We start from the raw sequence: 17,059 nt of genomic DNA, 5'->3' as shown, positions 1-17,059 counted from the left end.
GGAATCCTAATTACTTACTATATTACATAACATGTCTTACTACTGCCAGAACATGAAGTCATCATAAATGGACCCTGATATGTTCCTTTTGCCATTTTGCTTCTTTTGGTAACAATCAAGGCCCAATCAAATTTGACGTATTTATCTATGAATACTATAATATTCACAATTTAATAAGTTTCATACAAGTACAATGAACTAAATATTTTAGGTATTATTTATTAAAAGGTATCATTTGACATTTTAGGGAAAAAAGTGCTTATTTGATTTCTTGCCAAGAGATAGATGAGAAGATTGATACCAATCTCATGTGCCAATTACAGGGGTATCACACTTCTCAGCCTCCCTGGTAAAGTCTACTCCAAGGTGCTGGAAAGGAGGGTTTGGCCGATAGTCGAACCTCAGATTGAAGAGGAACAATGCGGATTCCGTCCTGGTCGTGGAACAACGGACCAGCTCTTCACTCTCGCAAGGATCCTGGAGGGAGCCTGGGAGTATGCCCAACCGGTCTACATGTGTTTTGTGGATTTGGAGAAGGCGTATGACCGGGTCCCCCGGGAGATACTGTGGGAGGTGCTGCGGAAGTATGGGGTGAGGGGGTCTCTACTCAGGGCCGTCCAATCTCTGTACGACCAAAGTGAGAACTGTGTCCGGGTTCTCGGCAGTAAGTCAGACTTGTTTCAGGTGAGGGTTGGCCTCCGCCAGGGCTGCGCTTTGTCACCAATCCTGTTTGTAATATTTATGGACAGGATATCGAGGTGTAGTCGGGGTGGGGAGGGGTTGCAGTTTGGTGGGCTGGGGATCTCATCGCTGCTCTTTGCAGATGATGTGGTCCTGATGGCATCATCGGCCTGCGACCTTCAGCACTCACTGGATCGGTTCACAACCGAGTGTGAAGCAGTTGGGATGAGGATCAGCACCTCTAAATCTGAGGCCATGGTTCTCAGCAGGAAACCAATGGAATGCCTTCTCCAGGTAGGGAATGAGTCCTTACCCCAAGTGAAGGAGTTCAAGTACCTTGGGGTTGTGTTCGCGAGTGAGGGGACAATGGAGCGGGAGATTGGTCGGAGAATCGGCGCAGCGGGTGCGGTATTACATTCAATCTATCGCACCGTTGTGACGAAAAGAGAGCTGAGCCAGAAGGCAAAGCTCTCGATCTACCGGTCAGTTTTCGTTCCTACCCTCACCTATGGTCATGAAGGCTGGGTCATGACCGAAAGAACGAGATCCAGGGTACAAGCGGCCGAAATGGGTTTCCTCAGGAGGGTGGCTGGCGTCTGCCTTAGAGATAGGGTGAGAAGCTCAGTCATCCGTGAGGAGCTCGGAGTAGAGCCGCTGCTCCTTTGCGTCGAAAGGAGCCAGTTGAGGTGGTTCGGGCATCTGGTAAGGATGCCCCCTGGGCGCCTCCCTAGGGAGGTGTTCCAGGCACGTCCAGCTGGGAGGAGGCCTCGGGGAAGACCCGGGACTAGGTGGAGGGATTATATCTCCAACCTGGCCTGGGAACGCCTCGGGATCCCCCAGTCGGAGCTGGTTAATGTTGCTCGGGAAAGGGAAGTTTGGGGTCCCCTGCTGGAGCTGCTCCCCCCGCGACCCGACACCGGATAAGCGGACGAAGATGGATGGATGGATGGATGGATAATCGCTGAATTTCTATAGTTAATCGTGATTAATCACATGTTTTATCGCATGATTAAAATTATTTTGCAATTCAGAACTGTTTTTAAGTACATATTAACAATGGAAAGCAAGTCTTACCAGTGTATATTGAATGGGAATCAAATGAATGCAAAGAAAGTGACTTTATGAACTTGATTTTAAGATTTGTATTTGTTTATTATATATTTATTTACTGTAAACAAAAGGAAAATGTGTGAATCTAGTCACACATTTGAATCTAGAGTCAATATTAGGGTTGGGTATTGTTTGGTTTGGACATTGGTGCTAAAGTGGTACTTTTAAAAACGGTAGCGGTGCCTTAACGGTGCCTGAACCGAAGTAAAAAAAAAAGAAGGGTACTAAACAACAGTTAGCTGCTGTCGAAGTGTAGTGTTAACTAGCATCACATGCAGCAAAGGGTCAAAATAGTAGCCTGTTAGGCACGACGCGAAGCCGAGTGAAGTGAAAATAAATTAATAAATGGCGGCATGCGATTAAAAAAAAAAGAAGGCGTTATGCTCGGCCCTTAATCGCATCGCGATTAACGCGTTAATGCTGACAACCCTAATCTGTATAAAACCCAAAGTGTAAAAACGACGCTTATTGGGTTTTAAATGTGCTGGGCTATTTCTTGTTGGGAATATTAACTTTCTGGTTGCTTGACAATTTCTCCAGGGCCAAAAAAAAGGGGATTTTGTCACTTTTGGACAAAGGCATACTAACCGTTTTCCCAGGTTCCAGCCTTTATGCTGAGCTAAGCTAGGCGGCTGCTGGCTGTAGTTTCATATTTACCCTACAGACTTGAGAGTCACATCAATCTTAGTGCTAATAGTGCTAATATTTCTTTAATGGGAGCGTCAGAAACTACGCACTATAGCTTTAGGGGAATAAGTGTGTTTCACAAATTGCCAAACTATTCCTTTCAGGACTGTGTGGGTGGATCAGATAGGCAATAACCAACAATCCACAAATGTGTAATAAGAATCTGATTCAGGGGCACCCTCGTAGCCCACCTAGCAGAGCATTCACCCCAATGTACCAAGACCCTTACCGCGGCGGCCACAGGTTTGATTCTGACAGTGGCCCTTTGCTGCATGTCAACCCCCTCTCTCTCCCACTTCCCTGCCTTAATCTGTCCTATCAAATAAAGGTAATAAAAGCCCAAAAAATAAAGAAATACAAAATACGAATCTGATCCAAATGTTGCTAAATCCTGATTGGAGCTAGGGAGTATGTGGCATCTCCTTTTTTTTTTACAACTGAGCACCATCCAAGTAAAAACCAGGGAGAAGAGCACATAGAAAAACATAAATATGCAAAGCTCTCACGTAAAAAAAACAAACTGTTCCAACAGATCCTACCTCTCATAGTAAGAAGATAAATAGGGACTTTAAAGCTCCAAGAACTTGGAACTGTTATTTTTACATATAGTAGGTGAAAACCACTTGATGCAATTCTTAGATGTGGGTGTAATTACAAAAGGATTTCTAAAGGATTGTTATGGCTGCCCTTAAATTCCCTCCATTAAACCGCCAGCACCTACACTCTCACTTATACAAGCAAGCAAAATAGTGAGGCAGGATTACATTACAGGGGAATCAATTCTAACTGGATTGTTGTAATTAGATCACCTGAGTTTGCTAAAAAGTCTAAGTAATTTTCTGTTTTTATCACTTTCAGGACTTGGCAGGCTGCATGACAATGACATAAAAAATGCAGTTGGTAATATATATAAATTATAATATAAATGCAGATCAAATATTCAGTGCATCATACAGAGAGGCGAAGTCCCTCCCCTTCTGGTGGACCACATGGGACCTTTTTAGCAGTTTTTCCCTCATTTTGGATTTAATGATGAGGTTAACACATTCACAGAAGTGGTGCTTTTAAAAAGATTAGAGGCTTCGGTTTTGGTTTATGTTGTTATTTACAACAACCAAAACTAGTTCCCAAAAAATAACCTTGACTTAAATTGTCAACCTTTGGCAGTGAGGGGAAGGGTTTTTTCGAACCACACTAACCCCCCTGTCTACGGCCCTGAAACGCAAAGACAGCATGAAACTGACTGTGTTCATATGTAAACAAAGTGAGAATGTGTGGCTCCCCTCTGTCACACATGCACCGCTCACTATACAGTATCACACAAAGAATGATTGAGAGAGCACGTCAACCATCAATGGCCCAATCAAGGTCTCTCTGTGGAGCCGATCATTGAGAAACAAACAAATCGATCCCGAATAATAGACCGTCAGCAGATCTGTCATCAGCATGGCCAACGAGCACAAATGAGCACAACAGCAGCAACAATGACAGCAAGCAGTCAGACGCGCTGGCCATTACACACCATCAGCAGAAACGGGAGAGGCGAGGAAACCGAAAGACAGCGATCTGAGCTCAGAGATAGATAGAGTTTGGAGAAAGGTGTTTTCGGAGAAGAGACAGAGGGTGGTGATTGTGAAAAAGAAAGAAACGGCGCGGGCAAAGTACAAGTACACATCCATGGCATCAAGTTAAGAAGACATGTCAATGCATCAGAAAGGACAAGAGTGGAGAGAATTGTTGGGAAAGAAGAGAGGGAGTATATTTGACAGCAACAAGAGCGGGGCGTAGTATGAGAAAAGACGAGAGGTGGCATTATCATTCGATTCGGGAGAGGACCCGCAATGAAAAAGGATGACTAAAAAACTAAAACATAGGCAATATAAGTGAGAGACCGATAGGGCTGGGTACTGTTCAAAGATTTTCGATACCCGTACCGATACCAATCCCGTGACTTCGATACCGGTTCCTAAACGATACCGGTTCCTAAACGATACTTTTTTCTATACCAATTTTATTCAACCGTTTTTTTTTTTACAAAACTTCACATTACGGTACAAATCTTTTTATATATTTTTCAGCCCAGTCTCTGTGCGTAACATAGAGTTTTTCCTGCATACCTCTACGACGTGAGTCGTTAGACAGCCAATCACAAACATTATTAGATCTTGGTAGAAGCATGCTGCATGCTTACTGGCTCAATGATGCTGATGAGATTTACGCCTTAGGTATTGAAATTGGGTCTTGAATGAAGAGGCATTTTGCGATACATGATACTTTAGAGGGAATTCGGTCGGTGCCTTAAAAGTATGGAATTTGGTACCCAGCCCTAGAGACAGATCCTCAAAAAAAGACGAAAGCCGGGGATATTTCAAGACCAGAAAACAGCAACATTACATGGATTGGTCAAACACCAAGGCTGTTCATCCTACCTGAATTCCTCTTGGAGATGTACTTGACGTCGTCACAGGCTCCCGAGGCAAGGAGCAGGAGGAAGAGGAGGGATAGAGTCTTCATCGCTCTAGTCTCCACTGGCACCTTCAGGAAACGGGACACAGTATGGACAGAGTGTTAGAGAGATAACACTCTGAACTCGGACTCAAGACCACTTTCGAGACCTTTTTCTATTCAATCAAATCAAATCAAAATTTTACACTTTACTTGAAGGTATCTGCATAGGAGTGACATGACACTGTCATAGACATTATAAAAAGTCATAAACGTTTATGACATAACGCTTCTTTTAGTAATTCAGTTTTGTCATCACAAGTTGGTTACATGCCGCCACTCCGACATGCTTCTATTCTGACATGCCGCTATTCCCTAACTCTAACCCCAAATAGAAACTAAAATTTTCAGAGTGGTGGGACGTTTGAAAACAATGGACGTCAATTAACTCCGACAATTAGACGTCAATGTCGAAGTGGGGGTATGTCGGAATGGATGGCGGAACCCGTTAAGTTATGGTTATGGTTAGGGTTCATCAAGTGTCAGTACAAGGTCGGTTTTCAATTTACATTTAAAAATGTCAACTGAGTGAGGTTCCAAAGATGAGGGGCCCTGTAGGAGAATGCTCTAAAACCAACAGATTTTTTTGTTTACTAGAGGAATGACCAGCATCAAGGGAGCGGAGAGTGTGTGCCGGCGTATATGGTATAATAAGCTCAGATAAATAAGATGGTGCGAGTCCATTAGGGCTGAGCGATATGGAGAGAATCAAATATCACAATATTTTTGACAAAACACATCGATATCGATATTGCTGCGAAATTGTAGGGTTGACTTTTGGTGCTTTCACAAAAAATGTACACAATAAGATTTTAGATAACTAATCATCAGTAATGTGGATATAATGACTAAGTGGGTAAAGGCAAATAAGAGAACAGCTAGAACAGTCTGGTAAGTTCAGAAAATGACATCACTTTACTGTAATGCAGCCTTTAAAACCAGGAAAAGACAACACTTGTGTCATATTACGATATCCAAAATTGAAGACAATATCTCATATATCGATGTAGATATATCAATATATATTGCCCAGCCCTAGAGTCCATGCAGGGCCTTATATGGTAAAAGAAGACCCTTAAAACCAGTGAAGAGAGGCCAGAATGGGTGTTATATGATCATATCTTCTAGTTTTGTCAAGATCTTGGCTGCAGTGTTCTATTCTATTGTCTCTGACTCGTCTTGGACTCGTTGGTATTTGGACTCAGACTTGTCTCGGACTTGCAAAATATTCTAGTTGGTCTTGATTCAGTCCAGCACTATATGCTTTTTTTTTCTGAAGTAATTTCCTCTTTCAAAACAAAACCAATGATGAAGCGCGCTTGTTCAGAAAACAGGTATTGGTTTAGTTCAAAATCCATCTAGAACAGGCATTATTGGTCCCCTGGTATACGCCTGGCTGCGTCATATAGGCCTACCTCAATCATCAGGCAACAATCATTTTAATTTTGGCCACTGACACAATGTCAGCAAGCAGTTTGTACTATGGATTCTTTAAGACAAGTATTAAGTTCAAGAATGGGACACCTGTGTTGCTTGTTATTTGTTCCATTTTCCATCGGCAGTCCAGAATGTTCTTGTTGAACCAGAATAAAAAAATACTCAACATCTAAAATTTGAAGTTGCACTTCAGCCTTACGTGACTTAAGTGGAATTGTTATACTTAAAGTAAATATGGCCTGACCCTACGGGTTTGTACTCTGCACATGCTTTTTAATCATTACAAATAATAATAACAAAGCAAAATGATCATCTTAAAATAGAAGATATACTGTCTCTCACATCACATAAATTATGAACAGTTAAGTAAGTGGTCTTGAAGAGGATTTTTTTTTTTTTTCTGTCTCAGTCTAGACCGTCTCTCATTTGGACTCGGTCTTGACTTGGACTTGGACCTCTTTGGACTCGGTCTTGAATTGGTCTCGACTAGTCCTGGTCTTGGACTTGTCTTGGACTCGCCGAAGGTTGACTTGACTACAGCCCTCCATGTAGCATTCTGATTCTCACAAGGAAACAATATCCAGACTACATCTAGATGCATACTGCATGGCTGTTAAGTTTTGGAGAAAGTCCAACCCCTGTTAATTGGAGAGGGGCTTGGTCTGACAAAATAAAAGCACTCTTCGACTTTACTTGCATGTAGTATTAACAGGAATCCTGACTGACATGTATTCTGATAAAATCAGGCAAAAACACCTAATGTTTAAATGTTTAAAACAGTCAAACAGCTGCATCTTAAGATATGTGGATTGATAAAGCAGCATTGTTTTTTTTTTGTATGGTTTTACACATTTTCTGTGGGCTACCAAACTGTCGTACATATTTTAATATTACTAATTACCTTTAAACTGTTGCTAACGTCCGTGGCCTCACTCATAATTAGGTCATTTTTTATTTTAACAGTGTTGTGAATATGTTACATTTCATTCTGTAAAAACTGAACAAAGTCTCTCTCATCTGTTTTAATTGTCTCGTAAATTGCTTTCCTTTCTGAAGATTTAATTGCGTTTTTCATAAGAACTGGATACAGCATTCGAGGCAGAGCCCTGCTCATTTCTATGGGAGTTGCTTGAATATGTATACAGTGATTTTCAATTATATTTTTTTGGTCTTGTTTTGATTTGACATGATTTCAAATGGATGTTAAAATGTCCGTTTGTATCTCTGTCTTTACAAGCTACAAATGGAAAGAAAAAAAAGAAAAAAAGGCTAGGTGTTTGTGGGCCAATATGCTGTAAAAAGCGAAAAACGTTTTATTATGGCACATGAAGAGCAGCAAAAAAACATTATTATTGATCAGATACACGGGTTTGGTGGGGTTCCGAAAACTTCTTTCTTTTCAACTGATTAAATTCAAAATACAGAAACCAAATTAGATTAGACCATAGGTGACGAATACAAAGGCTGCAGAAGCTTTTGGGACACAACACACACACACACACACACACACACACACACACACACACACACACACACACACAAGCCATGTGAGTCAGCCATGTGAAATCACATTGATAGAACACAATCACATTTTGTCATGCTTTCTGTGTACAAACTGTATTGTATGCACGCACACACACACACACACACACACACACACACACACACACACACAGGGACGTGCACACACACACACACACACACACACACACACACACACACACACACACACACACACACACACACAAGCCATGTGAGTCAGCCATGTGAAATCACATTGATAGAACACAATCACGTTTTCTCATGCTTTCTGTATACAAACTGTATTGTACATACACACACACACACACACACACACACACACACACACACACACACACACACACACACACACACACACACAGTAAAGCAGGGAGAGATTGAAGAAGATGATTAGTCATTTCATTGTATTGTTTTTTATACATATGACAATAAAAGGGAACTCAAACTCCAGCTTGACTGCTGATTGAAATCACATTTCAATCAAATGAACAGTGGGATAGCTGATGATAGAACATACATGGTTGCAGATATTTGAGCTACGGTGATTTGCCTCTGAAGATGGACAAAGAAATGATGGGATGAGGATCTAAAACTGGGACCAAATTGAAGTTGAAGAACAAAGCCAAAATTACAACAATATGATGAAAGTTGCTGTATGTGTCACTGCCAATTGGAAATCATCTCTCATGCTGCCTGCCTGCCTTTCATCACTTGTAATTGAAAGTACAGTAAATGTCAACATTTCAGCTCTTGATATAGGATTCAAAAGCATACACACTTTCTTTTTACCTATACAAGTAGTGTGTTTTGCCATCTTCTTGATAGCATCACAGGGGCAGTTCAAAGCATATTCATAATAACGATAATAATACTACAGTCAAGTAGGGATGTCCTGATCCCGATCCCAGTATCGTAGACGATTTTTCTTTTTTTTACTGATCGGGGATCAGCATTCACCCCGTTTACCTTACTCTGATCATGTACATCAGCTTGTAGTGACCCCAACCCGCCCACTCCGCTCTACATCAGCCAACCTGCTTGCTGCCCCCTCACAGCGAGGGACAACCAATCACTCAACGAAATCCCGACTGTTCGCTGTCCTGGCTACCAAATGGTGGAATGAGCTCCCTATTGAAATCAGGATGGCCAAAAGCCTACGCATCTTCCGCCGAAGGCTAAAAACACATCTTTTCCGACTACACCTCACATAAACATGGAAGGAAAAAAAAAATATATATGCGTATTTAATGTGTTTTCTTCCCTTCAACCTTGAAAAAAAACAACCTTTTTTCTAAGTTCTTGAATCCTTTTGTTTGTTTTTGCTTTTTCCAACGTTAAATTGTAAAAAAATTCTTCTACACATTTTCAGCGCTTATTTCTACGTCCCATATTTTCTGATATAAAACAAAAATTGAAAACGGGTCAATGTGACCCGAAGTCAACACAAGGGTTAAAACTTGATAGCTCAGTGCTAACCAGCTTTGAGGAAGAGGTGAGTAACTTCACCAAATTGTAAGTGTGTAAAGACTAACTTCCTGGCTGTTAATGCAAATAAAACAAAAGAAATGGTCATTGATTTTAGACGTCATAAAAGTGAGATCCCTAACAGCATTGTTAATGACACACCAATTGGGACGGTTAGTAGCTACAAATACCTAGGCATTGAAATTGATGCCCAACTCAAATTTGATATATGTATTACCTCTAAGGTAAAAAAAAATACAACAGCGGATGTTCTTTTTACGTAAGCTTAACTACTTTCAGGTGGACGGTATTATTTTAGAATTGTTTTACAAAACAGTCCTTCAGAGCGTATTGTCCTTTGGCTTAGCGCAAACAAGACCAAGATAAATTGCCGCGTTTGGTAAAGACAGCGAGCAAAATTATTGGATGTAGTCACTCAGCTAAGGTCAGATCTTACTGTGAGTAAGGCTGAACAGATACTTAATGACCTTACCAACCCCTTAGGAGGTTCCAACTCAGCACTCGTGGCAACAGTAGGCTGCTGCAAAGGCCAATTAAAACCAAAAGGTTTAGCAAATCATTTGTCCCCTCTGCTATTAGACTTTTTAATGAAAGACACAGGACAAGATAATGAATTGTACTGTCCACTCTTGCAACACTGTGTTTTTTATTTTATTGTTTGTAATTAATTTGGAATGTTGCCATAGGCCTATGTGTTTCAAGCCTGCTACTGATTGATTGACTGAAGTGTAAGTGGGGGAAGGCTGTGAGTTGTGTTCATACCTAACTATTTATTCCTAAATGTTATTTTGTGTGTGTGTGTGTGTGTGTGTGTGTGTGTGTGTGTGTGTGTGTGTGTGTGTGTGTGTTTGTTTCCCAACTATGGGATAATAAAGTATACTTTGACTTTGTCAAGTATTGTTTTTAAAAGGTCCCATGGCATGAACATTTTTTACATTAATATGAGTTCCCCCAGCCTGCCTATGGTCCCTCAGTGGCTAGAAATGGTGATAGGTGTAAACCGAGCCCTGGGTATCCTGCTCTGCCTTTGAGCAAGGTTACCTCCCCTTTCACTGCTTTGCCCGCCCGGAGAATTTGGCCCACCCATGAGAGAGAGAGAGACAACATGGCTTTCAAACGAGCAAAGTGGCAGTTGATCAAGGCCACACCCCCACCCTCCACCTTGCCCCCCCTCTCTCCTTCTCAATAGCTACAGACACAGAAATGGCACATCCTAAGGAAAGCTCATTGTGGGACTGGCTCTAGTGGCTGTAATTCTGCACCAAGGCTGAATTTCAGGAAAGAGACTTCAGATACAGTATTAGGGGACCACTAAAGTCTATATAAAATAGACTTAATATACAGTATTAGGGGACCACTAAGGTCTATATATAAGAGACTTCAGATACAGTATTAGGGGACCACTAAGGTCTATATAAAAGAGACTTCAGATACAGTATTAGGGGACCACTAAGGTCTATATAAAAGAGACTTCAGATACAGTATTAGGGGACCACTAAGGCCTATATAAAAGCACCCAAAGAACACAATTTCAAGACTGCAAGCACATTTACTTCTTACTTACTGTCTCTCTTCCCCTGCTGGGGCTCAGCCTTCCAGCTGCTGTCAATCAAAACCAACAGGGACACGCCCCTCCAGCCACCTGAGAGTATGGCCAAATGAAGCTTTATGAACCATTTTCTCAGTTCCCCACTAGACGCTCTCTGTTCAACAAAGGGTTGAAAGCACACCGAGTTGCCATTCCTTCAAGCGTCATCCAGTGGGCTCAGAAAATGAAGAACATGGTTCACGAAGCTTCATTTGGCCATCACTAGCTGAGAGCAAAAGGAGCATATCTAATTTTCTAATTTCTCCTTCCTTTTGATAATAAAAACATTATTTATCCCTATTGGTTATGTGGCCATGAGAAAGTGTTTAATATTTCGTTTCCTCCGGTCTTGGTGTACTCATAATTATTTTAGAAAAACTGGTTAGCTACTACTTTGCCTTTAGCAAAGATTCTGTGCCAAAAGAAGTGTTTTGTTTATAAAAAGGATGAATAAATGAATAACTAGAAAAGTGCACTTAGTAGAATGCAGATCTCCACCAGGTGTGTCCCTCCCCTCTTCCAAACTAAGACGAGTTGGCGCCAGTCAAAACAGGCGGCCCTATAGCTAGAAACACAATAGCTGGAAACATTTTTTCCCCCTTAATGGCTCCCTGCTTGTACATCAGGGATCACATAGCAGCTCTACAGCACTCAATGACTAGAGTAGTCAATAAAATATTTTTTTTTAAAACTGTGAATCACTGCAATCACACGAGAGGTCCCTTGAACATACAGTCATTTATGTGCACACAAACACACACATGCTAGAGCTGAGCAATATGGAGAAAATATCACAATATTTTGACCAAATACATCAATGTCGATATTGCTGCTACTGGTATTGTAGGGTTGACTTTTGGTGCTTTCCCAAAAAATGTACACAATGAGATTTTATATAAATAATCATCAATCATGTGGATATAATGACTAAGTGGGTGAAGGCAAGTAATAAAACAGCTAGTAAGTCTGGTAAGTTCTGAAAATGACATCACTTTACTGTAATGCAGCCTTTAAAATCAGGAAAAGACAACGGTTTAATATCACGATATCCAAAATGTAAGACAATGTCCAGTCTCATGTATCAAAGTCGATATAATGTCGATGGATATTGCCCAACCCTAATGCATGCACTCATGCATGCACGCACACACGCACACACTCACTCACAAAAACCACAGAAAATAAAAATGTCTATTGTGCAAGATAGTACAGCAGGTCAGAGCTTTGGAGAATTGGCTGCAGGGTAAGATTCATATCTCTTACTTTTACAAGGCAGTTACAACATGAGACTTATAATACAATAAAATCCAGCATTACCCGGCTATTATGTTTTCATATTTGTTGCACACACCGAATACAAGGTACCAATCATCTCTATACGCTTCTGCTCCGGGAGTTTAAACTGTTGACCTCCTTCATTAAGTCAGTAATTTTCCAACGTGTTATACTTTACAAATGCCATTTAACTCTCATTGTGCACCCAGATGAAAAGAAGTCTAAAGTATGATAAAAGAACAGAAGCTGGGGAACAAGGTGACATAACAAAATAATATACTGTACACGATTTGTAAACTGAAGCCAAGATGTTGTGGACTACTGTGCATAGACATTATGAAGAAAGATAAACAGAAACTCTCACTTAGAGAAAACTATGTTGTGTTTTTTCATCTGACAGGGTACCGTCTAGAGTAGTTAGATCACCACATAGAAATGTTTGGGTAAAATCATGCAGTTCAGCCACTAATAGCTAATATCTGAAGCAACCAGTCAGACTATACAGAGCACATTGCGTCATACTCTGAAAGCCACGCCCACTCTCCGCTCTGTGCATCCATGTCAATTTCATAACCTAATGATATGTCTGACGTTACGTTTGTAGCAAGCATTTTGTTGCCAAAGCTGCATCTCATGTCGCTTATTTGATAGCTCCTGGACTCCTAGGCCCCCTAGTGGCCGGGGGCGTGTTGACCATGCCACTAGGGGGTCTAGGGGGCGGGCCCGGTTTTTATTTGAGGAATTACAGTAATGTTGGTTTAGCGTCAGGATCCCACAGTCTCCCCATTCTTCCTGCTGATTCCATATGTCTGTATCCACTTTTTGTTTTCATAAAAGCTCAGTTTTTCGGGTCCACAGCTTTTAAAAACTCAAGTTATGGGTTATTTACATAGTTGGTAGTTCATATCACCACACAGCAGCTTTTAGGCAATTTTCTGTTGCTTCCTAGCAGATCTGCTTCACGAAATACAGATCAATGGAGAGCGGAGAGTTATTTTTCCACTCTCCACAGATTTTTGGGACTTAAATGTGCTCTGTCTCTATGGCGATTGTGTCAGAGTGCTATTCATCAAGGTACATTTAAGACTTCTTAAAACTGTTTCAGTGCCATATAAAAAGGCTTATAAGATAACAAAAGTAAACAAAAAAATATGAAAAAATACATAATGAGCAGTTTTTATTTTGGCTTGTAAAAGAAAGACTAACAACGTGGTTATGCACTAGGGTTGAGTACCGAAACCCGGTGCTAATACGGCACCGGTGCTTAAATGACCGGTATTTACCGAACAGCAATTTTGGTGCCACTTAAATGCCTTTTGCGCTGCTCTCTGACGCTCTGAAACAGACGTTAGAGGCAACAGAAGCATCGCTGCACGTGACGCTAGCTAACACTTCACTTGGCAGCAGCTAACGTTAGCCTACCGTTAGCTAGCAGCTGGATTAAACACGGTTAAAATGCTGACAGCTAAACGGTGTAAAGGGTGTCTGTATTTCACTGTAGAGGATTCCAACAGCGGGACATTAAGCAGTGTGCAGCTGCCGTCGTGCCGTTGTCGGAAAAACAACACAAGTGGTGCGTTCACTTGAAGCTAGTAAGCCTCGTGGTGCATTCAAAGTTATTGTAAAATACCCTATTCCCTAATTTTTTTTTTAAGTATCGGTTCAGGCACCGGCACCATTTTAAAAGTATTGTTTTAGCACCGGTATCGGAAAAAACCCAAACGATACCAAACCCTATTATGCACACACACTAACATGCAGGTGGGACCAGCCAGACTTTAGCTTTCTTTGTTTTTATCTGGCCTCTTCCTGGCCTTCCATCCTACAGTCAGTCTGCTGTCATCAGAGGAGGAAAACAGGTTGTGTCAGGTAATGTTGTACTATCGCAGAAGAAGCTAAATTGAGCTGTTGTCTTCAGGTATAGATGGTGAGGCAGGCACTCTGCCAAGCACCTCTGACAAAAATCAAAATGTGAGTCACTCATATGTGGGTAGTGTTTATCAGGTTCTTTTGGAAAAGTCGAAACGTAAATGGAGTTTAGCATCAAGACCTTAAGTTTTTGAGACATAAAAACCTAGAAAGAGTATTATGATACTTCAACAGACCTTGTGAGGAAATGTATATTTTCCCTTGCCTCCTCCGCGAGATGGTCAAGGCCAGCTACAGAACAGATGCCATGGAGCTGGTAGGGATTTAGTGTCCTGCTAAAGAACACTTTAGCACTACGTGTCACATGTCTCAAGGCCCCCAGGCCAAATCTGGCCCCTGGCAAACTTTGATCCGGACCGCATAACAATTAAGGTTCATAATAAATGTTGGCCCGCCAAACCAAAAACATGGGAAACAGTTTTTTCAAACTGCATAATACGACACTCAAAGCAGAATTTGGCAGATTTGCCGACATTGAGACTCAGACATCCCCACAGAACCAGAGAGTTTGTATATTCAGGCTTTGAAATTTTTTTATTTTAGCCTACTTTGCTTCATTGTTTTGCTTGATTTGCTAAATTCTATGATGGCTAAGAAACTTTTTGTTGACTCTTTTAGGGCTTTATGTGAGAAGACTGTATGAGACATGCAAACTTTTTCAGTTGAATAAATCAATTGAGTCAATTTCCGTAACTATACATGTCTGACCCTTTTATGTGATACTCATTTTCCAGTGTGGCCTTTAGTGAAATTGAGTTTGACACAGTCTAAGGGCCCTTTGGACCAGCCCCACCTTGTTTGGTACGGACTTTCGGACCTTTCAGCTTGGAAAACTCCCACGGACCCCTGGGTCCGGAGCAAAATTCTCACTGCTCCACAACAACAATGCAACTTGACAAAATGAGCCGCAATAGCACATGAGGAGAGGAGGAGACCACATGTTTAATTGATATTCAGACAAAAAAATCACAAAAATCACGACGACACTTTTCAATTATATCCTGAGAGAATGAGAGAGAGAGAGAGAGAGAGAGAGAGAGAGAGAGAGAATATGAGAGGACAGGAGAGCCGGCTACAAACCTATCAATTACAACGCAAGTATTGCGAGAGACACACACACACACACAGACACACACACAGAGTTGTATCAAAGAGAAAAACAAGGGTTTTTTATCCACTTTCTGAACCTTTTAGTCTGAAACACAGATGGCCTAATGCAACTGCTAAAGGTGTGTGTGTGTGTGTGTGTGTGTGTGTGTGTGTGTGTGTGTGTGTGTGTTTTTGGGCCTAAGGCATTAAGGGGTTTAGGTGCAATGGTTTGTAATACATGTCCAAACCACAAACAGCCATAGAAATATGGTGAACTATTAGCTTGGAGGCTACTTTCTTTATAAGCATAGTGCATTGTAAGATGGTATGTTAGGTGTTAGCAAAGATGCAAAACCAGTATCTAACAGGTACATGTGCGTAAGTTCACTTAAGTTGACCCTGGGACATTTTGCTAAATATATAGTGTATCCATGAAATAAAGGAGCTCTGTACAGCTTTCAGAAAGGCGACACACACACAAACCAGAGGAAAGTGGAGCTGTAATGATTTTATCATGCAGAATTTCATAACTCACTTTACCTTGAGGATACTACAAGTCCTTTTGTTGCTATCACACATGTACGTATTCTTTCCTTCACTCTCACATGCACATTAAAGGACAATTCCGGCGCAAAATTAACCTAGGGGTTAATAACAGATGTGTACCCACTCTGTCATTCTCTGGGACCTGATTTCATGCTAATCAAATGTGTTTGTAGCTTGAAACAAGCTAGCGCGGACCACTGACTAGCTTACAACGCTAGTATTTGGGGCACAGGGAAAGTAAAAACAAATCGCTATTTATACCACTAAAAAGGCTCAAACTATCACCACACTTCAACGGTAGCATAATGAGGGTCCCTAAATGTTAACCGAAGCATTGAGAACATTGTAAGTGTACAGATAGTTTATTAAAAAGATAGTTTAGGAAGACAGTAGCTCCCAAGATGGCGGCTGCCTGTATACGAGAACATGACATTTATAATCTATCTTTTTGATAAACTGTCTGTACACTTACAAAGTTCTCAATGCTTCGGTTAACATTTAGGGACCCTAGTTATGCTACCGTTGAAGTGTGGTGATATTTGAGCCTTTCTAGTGGTATAAATAGCGATTTGTTTTTACTTTCCCTGTGCCCCGAATACTAGCGTTGTAAACTAATCAGCGCTCCGCGCTAGCTTGTTTCAAGCTACAAACACATTCGATTAGCATGAAAACATGTCCCAGAGAGTAATCGAGTGGGTACATATCTGCTATTAACCCCTAGGTTTGTTTTGCGCCGGAATTGTCCTTTAAGCTCTCCTTCTTTTACACAGGCTCGCTCATAGTGGCTGCACTCATCAACTAACACTCTTCTTCTTACATTGGCCCCTCATCACCAAACACTGAGCTCTCTTTATCTTGTCCTCACTGTCTGTCCCTCTGCCTTCCACCAATCACACACACACATACACACACACACACACACATGCCTGTCTCCCTCTCACCCTTTTTTTTCCACACATGAACACTGACACACTTGCTTTAACAACAGTGGCAGCTTGTTTGATGTTTGATCCACCATGAATGCAAGCATGGAAATGGAATCTTACGGTATGTGTGCATGTGTGCATGTGTGTGTGTGCGTGTACGTGTATAGATGGAGGGATAAAAGGAGCGTGAGGATATTCAAACAAAACCCTAATGACCTACGGAATAATAACACCATACACAGAGGAGAACAAGAAGCAA

General features: G+C 41.3%; 1 protein-coding gene across 5 annotated transcripts in view; it reads right to left on the bottom strand.

Moving 5' to 3' along the window:
• Window positions 1–17,059, bottom strand: part of il1rapl2 (interleukin 1 receptor accessory protein-like 2) — a 602,282-nt gene that overhangs the window by 477,855 nt on the left and 107,368 nt on the right. For all 5 annotated transcript variants that reach the window (XM_028589415.1, XM_028589418.1, XM_028589417.1 and 2 more), the window contains exon 2: window positions 4,908–5,013. In XM_028589415.1, coding sequence (XP_028445216.1) covers window positions 4,908–4,992 — 85 coding nt within the window. In that variant the 5' untranslated portion in view covers window positions 4,993–5,013. The remainder of the gene's footprint in view (window positions 1–4,907; window positions 5,014–17,059) is intronic.

This window comes from Perca flavescens, chromosome 10 (assembly GCF_004354835.1).
Source record: "Perca flavescens isolate YP-PL-M2 chromosome 10, PFLA_1.0, whole genome shotgun sequence".
NCBI lineage: Eukaryota > Metazoa > Chordata > Actinopteri > Perciformes > Percidae > Perca > Perca flavescens.
The sequence above is the reverse complement of the archived record's forward strand: the minus strand, read 5'-3'. Positions and strand labels throughout refer to the sequence as shown.